Below are 12,609 nucleotides of genomic sequence, written 5' to 3' on the forward strand. Positions count from 1 at the left end.
TTTTAGATATGGAAGTTCCTTCCTTGGACACAACACCTTCCCTTTAAGGTAAGCAAACACCAAACTCAAACCCAGCCCCAGTGTTCTCTGGAAGAGTCCATGGTGCTTCTTTCCTGCAGGAGACAGCCTGAACAAGGACAGCTCCATAGTCCTCAGAGAATCATCCCTGTACCCCCTCTGCAGGGCACGAAGGGCAAAGAGAAGAAAAGCAAATCCTCTGCCTGGGGTGGAGGGTGGCGGGCAAGAGGATTGGTTTATCAGCTTTTGGGCCACCCTTAGAGGCCGGCAGGCAGGATTGTATTCCTGGTAATTCAGTCTCAAGCATGATAGAGGGCCTGCAGGATGGGGGTCCAAAAGGTGCCACCCCAGAGTTAGGAAGGACATGTGTCCAGGTTTGCCTAGGATAGTCCAAACATGTAATATATAATGGCTGCCCAGGCACAACTATTAAAAATGCCCCCTTTCACTACATACCACTGTTATTATTATAGACAATAATTTCTCTGGTCATCCTGGAGTAGCTCTGAGTTTCTGTCTGGTGTCTAGGTCTCCACTTTGGTGAGATTTATGGAGAGAAATCCTTGGTATAGTCAGAAAATTGCTCTGCCAAGTTTTCCTCAGAATTTCTCTCTTTCTCCTCCACAAGTCCAAGCTGTGTATGCTACTTCTGCTGAATCACTGACCCCACTGTACTACAGTTTTCTTTCCCACTAGGCTGGGGGTGACTTGGGACAAAGATCCCACCTTATTTGGGACCCCCTTGCCCAGTTAGTGCCTGGCATGTAATAGTAAATGCCAAACAAGGATTTGCTGACTGAGTGATTGAATAAAGAAATGGGAGTTGGACTGTGCCCTCAAATTTGCCCCCATTACATACTATATGACCTTCCAGCAGATAACTTCTCTGAACCTTGGTCTCTTCATCTGTCAATTGAGAGAGTTGCTCTAGAAGACCTCCAAGATCTCTTCTCATTCTGACATTTGGTGATTTTTTTGACTCCCACCACAGACCAAAAAACTCCCGCCTCTGCAGGTGTTTCTTTGGCTTAAGATGTTAGCTGCTCACGTGCATGCGTGCGTGCTAAGTCGCCTTCGTCATGTCCAACTCTTGGTTACCCCATGGACTGTAGCCTGCTAGGTTCTTCTGTCCATGGGATCCTCTAGGCAGGAATACTGGAGTGGGTTGCCATGCCCTCCTCCAGGGGATCTTCTCAACCCAGGGGTTGAACCTGCGTCTCTTATGTCTCCTGCATTGGCAGGTGGGTTCTTTATCATTAGCGTCACATGGGAAGCCAGCTAATCAGATACCCCCTGTTAAAATGCACACCCACCACATGAGGAAGTTATAATAAAAAGTGCATCAACGTCACTGAGGAAAATTCTCTGGTGTTTATAATTAGCTGGTCTCAGAGACAGGTGTCTGGAGGGAGGGGCCATAGGAGAGGTCTGTGTTGACGTGGGTAGGAAAGAAAGTCTGAAGCAAGGTGAACTGTGTATTCTGGGGCTAATTGAGATTCTGCAAGAGCAGGAGGTTAGGAGCCTGGGTAACTGGAACATAGGGGACATAAAGACATTGGGGAATTGTGGGCGAACGGAAAGTTGCCAGAGAAAACACCATCAACTGCCTGTGTCTGTCTAGCAGAATAGCTGAACACGATGAGTCAGGCTGTGGAACAGACAGGCTGTGGATCTCAGAGCGGGCAAGGGCTGATAGCTTGCTCCCAGAAGGCAGACCAGGGAACTTGATGGGAGGCATCGCTGGGCAGCAGGCTGTCAGGATACAGGCTGGAGCCGTTGATCTTCCACTGCGACACTTCATGGAACAGTCCTGGCATGGCTAAAACTGAGCAGAAGATAAAAAAGCCTGTCTCCCTCACCTTCCAGATTCCCCTCCACTCTGCACATGCGAGGAAAGAGTCAGACAGGAGGCAAGTGGCATCTTCCCAGGGTGCCTACTTTTATCATTTGCGTAACCAGTCACGTTCTCTCCCCCTCGCAGATAATTTTGCCATCAATACATTGGTATCACTTTATTATTAGTCACTTGCCCTGTGTAAATCACCTTTTTTTTTTAACCCCAGGTACACTGGATTAATCATAATCCTTGGTCTATAGCCCCTTTTCTTCACTGATCCATTCATGGTCCATATTTGTGCTTATTTATGTTTAACTGTTTATTTCAAAATAATATAAGAAACTGTCATGAACACTCAGTGCTAGAACCAAAATATGGACTCCAGCTACCTCTACCTGTGTGCTCCTCCTTCATCCTGTCCCCCTACTTGCCACCCACTGCCCTCCACAGTTGTGGTTGCTTTCTTTTTATTTGCTCTCCAAGGTTGATGAAGTGTAACACTTACTACCAAGTTTACTCATCAGGACCGCAACCCAGTGCTTCTGATGTCTAACTGGCTGGATGTGATCATGCTTAGAGGAGCCCCAGTCTCAGTGGATGACATGTGTTCACAGCATCGTGGCTGGAGTCACTAATGCAATGAAGTTGCAATGAAGTCAGATTCCCCACAAATATAGTTCCTATTGTTTAAAAGTTTTATGCAAGCCAGGGTTTTTCAGCCTTAGCAATACTGACATTTGGGGCTGGACCCAAATGTAAAGGGCTGTCCTATCCATTGGTGGATATTCAGCAGTATACCTGGCCTTCACCTGCTATAGACGTCAGTAGCACCCAAGCCCCCTCCCCCTGCACCCCCAACTCCCCTAGTTGTGACAGTCAAAGTCAAAAATGTCCCCTGAAGGAGGAGGCAAAATCACTACCCATGGAAAACCACCAAACCAGGCAAATATTTGGCAATCTTCAGTTCAACAAGTTGGGCAGGTAAAATATCCTTCCCTAAAAGAAAAGACATGCACATTTTGTGCTGTAAAGCCTTGCTTTGAAAAGTGTGTGTGGTCTTGAACCAGCAGCATGAACACCTGGGAGCTCATTAGAAATGCAGATGTTCAGGCCCCTCCCCAGACCCTACTGAGTCAAGATCTGCATTTTAACAAGATCCCCAGGTGATTTGTGTGCAATGAAGTGTGAGGAGGAACACTGCTGCAGAGATTACACAAACTGCACCCTGTGAGTAAAGTGGGCTCTGATGCAATGTTTCCCAACTAGGGAAGTTACTGCCATTTGAGGGGACAATGTTCTTGTTCATTGTTCTGTTGGGTTGTCCCCTGCTTTGCAGGACATCCTTGCCGCATCCCCATTAAATGCACACACAGAGCTCGGTCTCCTAGGTGATCACAGTTACCCTCACCCTCCAGATGCCCTCTGGGGACCAGAACTACCCCGTGGTACAAACCCTGGAGTGGAATGTTTCTTGAAGTATGGACAGTTTGTCCAACAGCAGGCTGCCTCAGTCTACAGATGAATCCAGGAGGCAAGGAAGGGCAGAAGTTAAAATAGCACAACTCTCCACCACAGCTCCAATTGGGGGAGGGTACCAGCTGCCGAGCACTGGCTCTGGGGTGGAGGGTGGAGCTGGAGGAGGGGAGCAGGGGAGACACAGGAGCCCTCTGGGAGAGACAGAGCTGCAACTGCAGCCCAACCAGTCAGACCAGCTGGGGCAGTCCCCCCTGGTCCTGGCAGCCTTGGCAACCCAGTCGGGATAAAGCAAATAAATGACAACAGTTTGGCATCTGAGAGCTGTGTCTGAGGTGAAGAAGGGAATGCATCCAGGTAGGCGAGGTGCCCATTCTGTGCCCTGCGCTGCCCCCTTCTCACCTGGGATGGAGGAGAGGGATCGTCAGGCCCTTCCCAGAGCCGGCTGGAATATGTGGTTCCGTAGCTGGGAAACCCGAGAGCTCCATGGAAGAGCTCCAGCTTCTAGACTACAGCTGGATGCCTGCCCTAAACGGGAGCTGAGAGGGCTGGGTTTGCCCTCCAACCTTACCGTTTGCCAGGCGTAGGGGGTAAGGGCATCCATAGCCAGGTCTCCACACCTCCTCTAAGCTCCTTCCTTTGTAACACCCGGCGCACTCTCTGTTGCCTAGGATGACACGTTAAGTATGCGGTTCCTTCTGCCTTGAAGTCACTTCCTCCCCTTCCCGTATCTTTTACTCATTTCCTAGGACCCCTCTTCTTACCTCCCCTTCCCTCAACTCCCAGGAGGGGAAACTGCATTCTCTTTTGAGTTCCCCTAACTCCAGGCACAGGCTGGGTTTTAGCTCATAAGCTGCCATGTTATAGAATTTTTTTTTTTTAAGTACAGGACTTACGCAATTTTTCATATTTATATGAAAATGTGTCCACACCTGTCAGGTATGGCACCTGACATGAAATGCATATTCAGTCTTTGTTGCATGAGTTAAGGACATCCTGGAGTGCTTGGTCTACCAAGGTCATGTCCTCGTTCTCACGCTTAGTCGCTCAGTCATGTCCAACTCTTTGCCACCCCACGGACGGCAGCCCACCAGGCTCTTCTGACTATGGAATTCTCCAGGCAAGAATACCGGAGTGGGTACCCATTCCCTTCTCCAGAGGATCTTCTCAACCCAGAGATCGAAGCTGGGTCTCCTGCACTGCAGGCAGGTTCTTTACCAGCTGAGCCATGTGCACGTCCATCAGTCTGGGAATTCAATGAAGAGCCAGAACTGTGACACCTCACATCATGGTTCTTTTTTAAAAAATATTTATTATTATTTTTGGCTGCATTGGGTTTTAGTTGCAGCATTCAGGATCTTTCACTGTGGCAAGTGGGCTTCTCTTGAGTTAAGGCACATGGGCTCAGTAGTGGTGGTGCCTGCGCTTAGTTGCCCCACAGTAGGTGGGATCTTAATTCCCCTACCAGGGATCGAACTCATGTCCCCTGCATTGGAAGGCAGATTCTCAACCACTGGACCACCAGGGAACCCGCACCGCATGGCTTTTACTCCCCAGTGAGGGACACACTGCAGAATGCAGAGCCTTTGACTGCTCAGAGGAGCCAGCTGGTTCAATTTCTTTGTTTGCAGTTGAAGAAGAAACTGTCTCCCACAGATGGGAGGGCTGAGCCTCTCTCACACCTGTCTGTGAGGCGGCATCTTCCCCGTGACAGCCGCCATAAGTGATAGATGTCCAGGGTCTGTCTGTCCCAGACACAAGGCTCTCAGTTGGTAGAAGCCAGCCTGTCAAATACCACAGCTCCCCTGGTGAAGTCACAAGGATCACAGCTGGCAGATGTCCCTGTCACTTTTCTTGGAATGCCCACTGCCTTCTCTAACTCCTTACAAAGGGTCTGGATGGAAAATCAGAGACAAGATCAGATTGCTCTACTTTTGTCTTTAGCTGTTAGGAGATGATGTTTTTCTAACTCTGCCTGTTTCTGGATTCTTTCTCCCTCCTTCAGTTTGGGAACCTGTGTTGAAAGAAAGACATGGAAACTTCCCAGAGGCAACATGTCGTGAAGACCTCCCTGGAGAAAGGAAGTTTGTATGGTTCTGATCCGGCTCAAGAGCTTAGGGTTCTCATCACTGGCATGTTCAAGCCCAGGAGTGAGCCTGGGACCCTGAAACGTAAAGAATTTCTCTAACGTTGCTCTAGAAGTGGTCCAAGTTCAGTTTTTCCACTGGTTCTCAGTCTCAGAATTGACTTAAGAAAGGAAGAATGTTGACCAGTCTTGTGAGGACCCACACTTCCAAGCAATGATCAGAAAAGGACACCCTTTAGAGGAGCAAGAGGAGGTGGGAGCAGAGGTCAAATAACTTGTCACATCACTCAATTCTCTGAATCATCTCCCATCTAGCCATGGCCAGCTTTTACTGTGCAATCCAAACATTTCCATGCTTGGCTCCCACATTCAGCCAAACTAAGTTGTTTCCAATCATCTCATCCTGTCCCAGCCTAGGGGCCTCTGACCTCTGGTTATTTCTTGGAAAAGTATCGTATAACGCGGATCCACAGAATGTCTCCTACAGCTGGGCCCCTCAGAATGTCAGAAGCAAACTTTCCAGTCTGCACCATGCCCCAGGAGGCAACAACTGAGAAAGGGAGTGAGGAAGCCTTCCAGGTGGATAAGTAATGGGAGGTGGGTACCCATGCCCTACATGATCCATCCTCCTGTTAGTTTTCCCACACTGGTTGGCTCTGCCAAGAGCCATCCCAGTTGTTGTCCACCTAGCATGGCATCACTACCTGCTTGAATAAGGATGGACCAGTATGAAATTCATTCTTCAGGTCTCAATGCTATGGAGCTACCTGAACACGAATAATGAAAATTCCACTGGCTCTTCCATGGGATCTCCAGACCCAAGGTCACAGATTAACACATACAGTGCTTTGTGTGAATTAGAGAAAGGAGGTCCCTCTGGGCATGTTCCTTTTTAAAGTGCCTACTCTGAGTGAATGAAGCAGGAAAAAGCTTCTGCTTTTGTGCCTTGGGCCAGGCATTCTTGGGCATAGCATCATCTGGACAATTATATATGAGGGCCTGAATCAACCTCACTTTCAAAGCCTCCCCCAAGCTCATCTGAGTGTCTTCCAGAGCTCTGGCGCTCACCAACCAGTCCATTCCCTGCTGGCACCACCCAGTATTTGCCACCCATGTCCCTTCTTGCTCTAGCTCCTTGGTTGAAGGCCTCTACCTCTGAGACCACTGGGGGTTATTTCCCCTCTGCTGGAGCCTGCAGCGAGGGTGCTGATGTGGCTCTAGCACGGGGTCCAGGAATGGCCTCCCAGTGCTCTCCGAATGGCCAGAAATTGAGATGTTGGAGCTGGGTTGTGCCCTTGGCACTTGGGCCTGAAGACAGTGCTGCTGGAGGCCAGCATCACACAGCATCAATTTCTACAGCCTCTGCCTATCAGTCCTCTCTCTACAAAGCTGGGGTCCTTGGGGCCAGGTCAAGAAGGGTCATTGCCCAAGACAGATATCAAGTGGCCCTCCCCATTCCAGTTCTCCTCAAGCCTATGGTTCCACCATTCTTCTTCCTCAAAAACAAACAAGACTGCCTGCCAGGCACCCCAACTGTTTTTTTTTTATTAAATATCCAACATGTTGGAATAAGTGGAGCTTCCAACTCTTCATGATACTAGTTTCCTCCCCAAGAATTTGGCACCCAGAAGCTGAAGTTAATTAAACCTATACTTGGGTTAAAAGAATTCAACATAAATTAAGGTTGAAACCCTTAATTTAGAACTGAGGTTTGTGGCACCCAGAGCACTGGTCTAGAAGTAAGAGGCTGGCAGCATTCAGATCCTGTTCCGTTCTTCCTGTAATGGGTGACTCTCATTGCCACTTACTTCCTTGAGGTTGGATCACCTCCTGTATAAATTGAGTACAATGATGAATATTTGGCAACTCTCTAAATTCTCCAAGACCTTCCTTTAGGGTAAAACTCTGGTCGGGCTAATTCCGGATCAAAACAGCCCGCTTTTGCACTTCTTATTGACGACATAGCTTGTATCTTACCTGGTATCTTAATGGCCCTGCCGTATGAATGCTTCTGTTCTTAGCTTGTGATCCATTCTGACCTTTTAGCTCTTTTCTGCCAGATGCAGAAAAGTTGATAACTGGTATCTTCTTGTTCACTATATGTATTTTTTGCATATATCAATGTGGAAATTCAGGGTCAGGCAATTTCCAGTGATTTGAGAAGATCCATGAAAAGTAGGGTAGTTCTTCCGAAAAGCAGAAGTAGAGTCCAGAAAGAAGTTTTCATGGAATTGGAGAGAAATCCAGCTCCTAGGAGAGTTCCCTAATACCTTGTCACAACAGCTACAGTGAGATGCAACTAGGCAGCAGTCAGTAGCTGCCAGCCCTTGGGTTAATGCATCTTCTCACCCTTCCTCCTGACAACACAAAGATGGTTTGGATTATGATGCCTCCTCCTCATTGGTTCTTCTACCTCAGGACAACTCATCACTGGTAAATACAAGATGCAACCACTGCTCTGATTGGCTGATCTGTTGCTGGGGTAAAGGGCAGCATGGTGATGCTGCTTTGCCAGATGTGGTTTCCTTCAGGTCCTGAACACACACACCCCCATTCAGTCTCTCTTGACCTTCCTCCCATCCTCAGAAAGTCCCTCTCTCCTCCTGTGGTTGCACAGTAAACAAGCAGTTTGTCCAGGGTTCCCTGGAGACCCAGAGGTTTTCATCTTTGCAGTGTTTAGCCTGCTAAAGTAGGGTTTTGTATAACTCAAGAAGGCAAAGTTGGGGAATATCAGCCTTTGACAATCAAGAACACACACATCCCCTCCATGCCCAAGCAAGAGATTGTAGATTTTCTGACAACTAAACTAAACTAAACTAAACTGCCACTGATGCAGATAGGTATGACTTTGCACATAAATGTGTGAAAGTGAGAGGCTTGCTAGTCCCCAACTCCTACCACTTGCCACTGAACCTGAAATTCCATCATTAAGATTTATTCTGCTATGAATTTTCTCCCCCAGGACCTACTATTAAAATACAAAGAGCCAAACTCTGTTCTGAAAGATGTGTGAAAAAGCTTCTTTTTGGTCAAATAAGTCTAGAGATGCCAACATATTTTAGCATCCCCTGTGGTAGGCAGAATAACGGTCCCCAAAGATGAGCATGTCCTAATCCATGGAACCTGTGAATATATCACCTTATGTGGCAAAAGAAACTTGGCAGATGTGATTAAAGTTTAGGACCTTGACACAGAAAGATCATCCTGGATAGTATGAATGGGTCTGATATAATTACATGAGTCCTTCAAAGCAGAGAGATTTTCCTGACTATGATCAGAAAAAGAGATGTGGTGACAGATACTGGGTCAGGGAGAGTGATGCTGCTGGCTTTGAAGGTGGAGGAAGGGGGCCACAAGCTAGGGAATACTGGTGAATGTCTCTAAAAACTAAAAAACAGGAAACAAATTCTCCTGAAGGGCCTCCAGAAACACAGTCCTGCCAACACCTTGTTTAGTGTGAGACTTGAGTCAAATTTCTGACTTACCAAATTGTAAGGAAATAAATTTGTGATATTTTAAGCTGCTAAGTTTATGGAAGATTGTTAGAGAGCATTAGAAGACAGAATATACTCCCTCTCTCAGAGATTCAGGAGTGTGCATTAGCTATTAAAGGCTCCAGGGAATCTTTCAGGACTGCTGTGCAGCTAGGCTTGTTCAAAATCCCTGCTCCCCAGCCACATCTGAGCTTACCATGGTTTCTTCCTCAAGAAATCAGATTTGGGACTAAAGAGTGTTGGTAGAGGTTGGTCTGCTGAAGGGGAAAAGAGGCAAAACCTCTGGAGCTGTAGCATGGCTCCGCTGTAGCATGCTGTAGCATATATTTTCTGCCTGGGACTGCAGCAGAGAAGCAAAGCGTTGTCATTACCACTTTACAAATGAGTTAAAACTGAAGGTCAGAGAGAATATGTCGCTTGCCTAAGATTGAACATTTGGTACGATTTCGACAGAAATAGATTCTAGCTTTCTTCAATTCAAGTGCGGTGCAGGACACAGCTGGGTCAGAGCCGCTTAAGAACTCTGGACACTTGTGACACTTGGGGCAGACAGCAGGGGGTGGTCATAGCCTGGCCAGCCAGTCCAAAAATCAGGTCAAGCGCAAGCACTCAGAGGTATCTCACTATGCTCATTATATCAGAGAATTCTGGTGCTTAAAATGTTCCTCGCTTGGCTCAAAGATTAGCTCTAGAGCCTGGACGCAGAAAGCACCTGTAGAGAATTTACACCTGCTGAATTTACACCCGCTAAGCCTGCGGCACCTGGACAGCCACAGTCCTCGGAAACTACCACTCCCACTATGCACCGCGATAGCGTTGACTAGACCCGGGATAAACTACAAGTCCCAGGATTCCTTGGGCGCGAGCGCGGAGGAGCGGAGGGGCGTAGCACGTTGTCCGCGCGGGACCGTTAAATTTGAAACTTGGCGGCTGGGCGTGAGAGCTTGAGGTGGCTGGTTCGTGAGAAAATTGGGTGCGTGCTTTTTTCGGGGAGCACCCTCCGGTCGCTTCAGTACCTCGAAGGGCAGGTTGCAGAAGGAGGCCCAGGCGGTCTGAGGCCCTGAAGAAAGGGCCGCGGGAGAACGAGGCCCTGAGGCGGGAATGCAGGATGGCGGCGATGCAGAAGGAAAGGGGTGCTCCGAGGTAGGTACCGGAGAAGGGCGGCCGGGAGCTGGGCCTGCGAGCTCCTAGGGTGCCTGGCGGTGAAGAGGCTCCGCTCAGAGCAGTCCAGGAGAAGAGCAGGCCCGACCGAATCGTCCTCCCTGCTGGAATTGGACACGAGGGGTGGAGGTGAAGGTACAGGGTTAGCACCGACCTCAGTGGGCTGAGAGCGCGTGAGAATCCTGCTGCATCCAGCTGCAAAGCCAAGGAGGGGACCCAGGGGGTCCAAAGGGCCTGGAATTTGTGGTCTGTGTTTGATTCTCAGCCCAGCCATTCGCTAACTCTGTGACTTTGGATACGTCTTTAAATGGAAGATGCTGCTATTAACGCTACTTACCATTCCGAGTTCTGGGAGAATTCAGAGTATTTGTAAATAAGTGCTTAGCACATGATAGGTGTTGTCTTTAAGTTAGTAGCTTAGTTAGAAATCTAAAAAGCCCTTCTCCTCATGCTTGCTGTTCTTATTTATCCATATATAAGCTCTTCTGGATTGAGATTCTATGTTCGTTTTCATTACGGGGTAAACGGTACTTACGGGCTTCCCAGGTGGCACAGTGATAAAGAATCTGCATGCCAATACAAGAGACACTAGAGAGACTAGGGGTCGATCCCTGTGTCGGGAAGATCCTGTGAAGCAATAAATGGCAGCTCCAGTATTCTTGCCTGGAAAATTCCATGGACAGAGGCTACACTCCATAGGGTCACAGAGAATCAGACACCACTGAGCACTACCACCACACAGTACTTAGATAAATGTCATTTCACGAGCTCTTTAATTCATGCAAAAGATAGATATAGTTTTTATTTTATATTGGAGTATAGCCGATTAACACTGCTGTGATAGTTTTAGGTGGACAGCAAAAGGACTCAGCCATACATGTATCCATTCTCCCCTAAACTCCCCTCCTATCCAGAGTGCCACCTAACATTGAGCAGAGTTCCCTGTGCAATAGGATAGGACCTTGTTGGTTATCCATTTTAAATATAACGATGTCATGTGAGATATATTTATTAACCCCCTACAAAGTACTAGGTGTAACAAAAACACAAAAATCCCTATCCTTATGAAGCTTAAGTTCTGGGTGGGATGAGGGTAGGGAAAACAAAAATAAACTAAAAGATAGATAGTGGTTGGTACAAAACCAGCAAAACTGGGAAGGAGGAGGGTTGGTGCAATTTTTTATAGTTTTGAACAGAGGGCCTCACTGAAAATGTGTCATTTGGGTCAAGACTGGAAGGAAACTCAAGAGTTAGTCATGCATTGATCTGGGGGGAAGTACAAAGGCTGGAGGGTGAGAGCTGGGGGAGGCAGGGGCACTGGCTGAGTAATTGGAGCAGAATGAACCGGAGAATAAGAGGAAATGAAGTTAAAAAAGGTGAAGATGCAGGCATTGTAAGGACTTGGCTTTTACTTTGTAGTTGAAAGTTATTGGAGGGTTCTGAGCAAAAGAAAGACATGATCTGACATGGGTTTAAACAGGATCACTTTGGCTGCAGTATCGAAAAGACTAAAGGTAGAAAAGAATGGACACAGAGAGACCAGTTTAGAGGTTATTGAAATAGTCCAGGTAAGAGAAGATGGTGGCTTGAGCCAGGCTGAAAACAGTGGAGATGCTGAGAAGAAGGTTCATTTCTGGATATGTTCTGGATGTGGAACCAACAGGACTTGCTGGATGACTGGGGGGTGTGAGAGGGGTGTCTAGGTTGGCATTAAGATTTTTGACTTGAGAGCTGGATAAATGAAATTACCATTTATTTGAGATGAGGGAAGAAGCAGGTCTTTGAGGAGGCAAGAGGAGGAGGAGGGAGGGAGGAAGCAATCCCAGCTCAATTTTGGACATTTAACAGATATTTTAATTGTTATTTTAAGAGAAGAAATCTAGAAACCTCAATAAATATTTATTCAATAAATATTTATTTACTACTGTTAGATCATGAGAATAGAAAAATAAATGACATGTTCCTTATATTTACACAAAATAGTTAAAAAGATACGAGTAGTTACAACTTACATTATTAATCACTTATAGTTTTTTTTCCTGAAGGGAGTTTTCAGCTCTCATCTAGACTGAGGTCACACAAAACTTTCACTTTATTTTTGAAGAATAGTGCCTGCCTGTCTGTCTCTATTTTACAGAGAAGGCAATGGCACCCCACTCCAGTACTCTAGCCTGAAAAATCGCATGGACGGAGGAGCCTGGTAGGCTACAGTCCATGGGGTCCCTAAGAGTCGGACACGACTAAGTGACTTCACTTTCACTTTTCACTTTCATGCATTGAAGAAGGAAATGGCAACCCACTCCAGTGTTCTTGCCTGGAGAATCCCAGGGACAGAGGAGCCTGATGGGCTGACGTCTGTGGGGTCACACAGAGTTGGACACAACTGTTGCGACTTAGCAGCAGCAGTCTCTATTTTAAACACAGAAATAGCGTCTCTTAGCCAGAAGTAAGCTTCTCTTTGAGGATTGTAGAGCTCTGAAGTTCAGAGTATATACTCTTTGTGGTGATTACCTTAAAAAAACTTTTCTGGATTCTCCCCA

The 12,609-nt window shown here is 47.2% G+C and overlaps 1 protein-coding gene and 1 long non-coding RNA gene across 2 annotated transcripts in view; one reads left to right on the plus strand and one right to left on the minus strand.

The window, feature by feature from the left end:
* Positions 1–1,370: 1,370 nt before the first annotated feature.
* On the minus strand, positions 1,371–3,988 carry LOC139035493 (uncharacterized). Its single transcript, XR_011488076.1, has 2 exons — positions 3,900–3,988; positions 1,371–1,843 (listed from the first exon to the last, which is right to left on the minus strand). It is a non-coding gene; the product is annotated as an uncharacterized lncRNA (long non-coding RNA).
* Positions 3,989–9,791: 5,803 nt separating this feature from the next.
* Positions 9,792–12,609, plus strand: part of BUB1B (BUB1 mitotic checkpoint serine/threonine kinase B) — a 53,275-nt gene continuing 50,457 nt past the window's right edge. The window contains exon 1 of the mRNA XM_020872348.2: positions 9,792–10,051. Coding sequence (XP_020728007.2) covers positions 10,017–10,051 — 35 coding nt within the window. The 5' untranslated portion in view covers positions 9,792–10,016. The remainder of the gene's footprint in view (positions 10,052–12,609) is intronic.

Source organism: Odocoileus virginianus, chromosome 6 (genome assembly GCF_023699985.2).
Source record: "Odocoileus virginianus isolate 20LAN1187 ecotype Illinois chromosome 6, Ovbor_1.2, whole genome shotgun sequence".
Classification (NCBI taxonomy): Eukaryota; Metazoa; Chordata; class Mammalia; order Artiodactyla; family Cervidae; genus Odocoileus; species Odocoileus virginianus.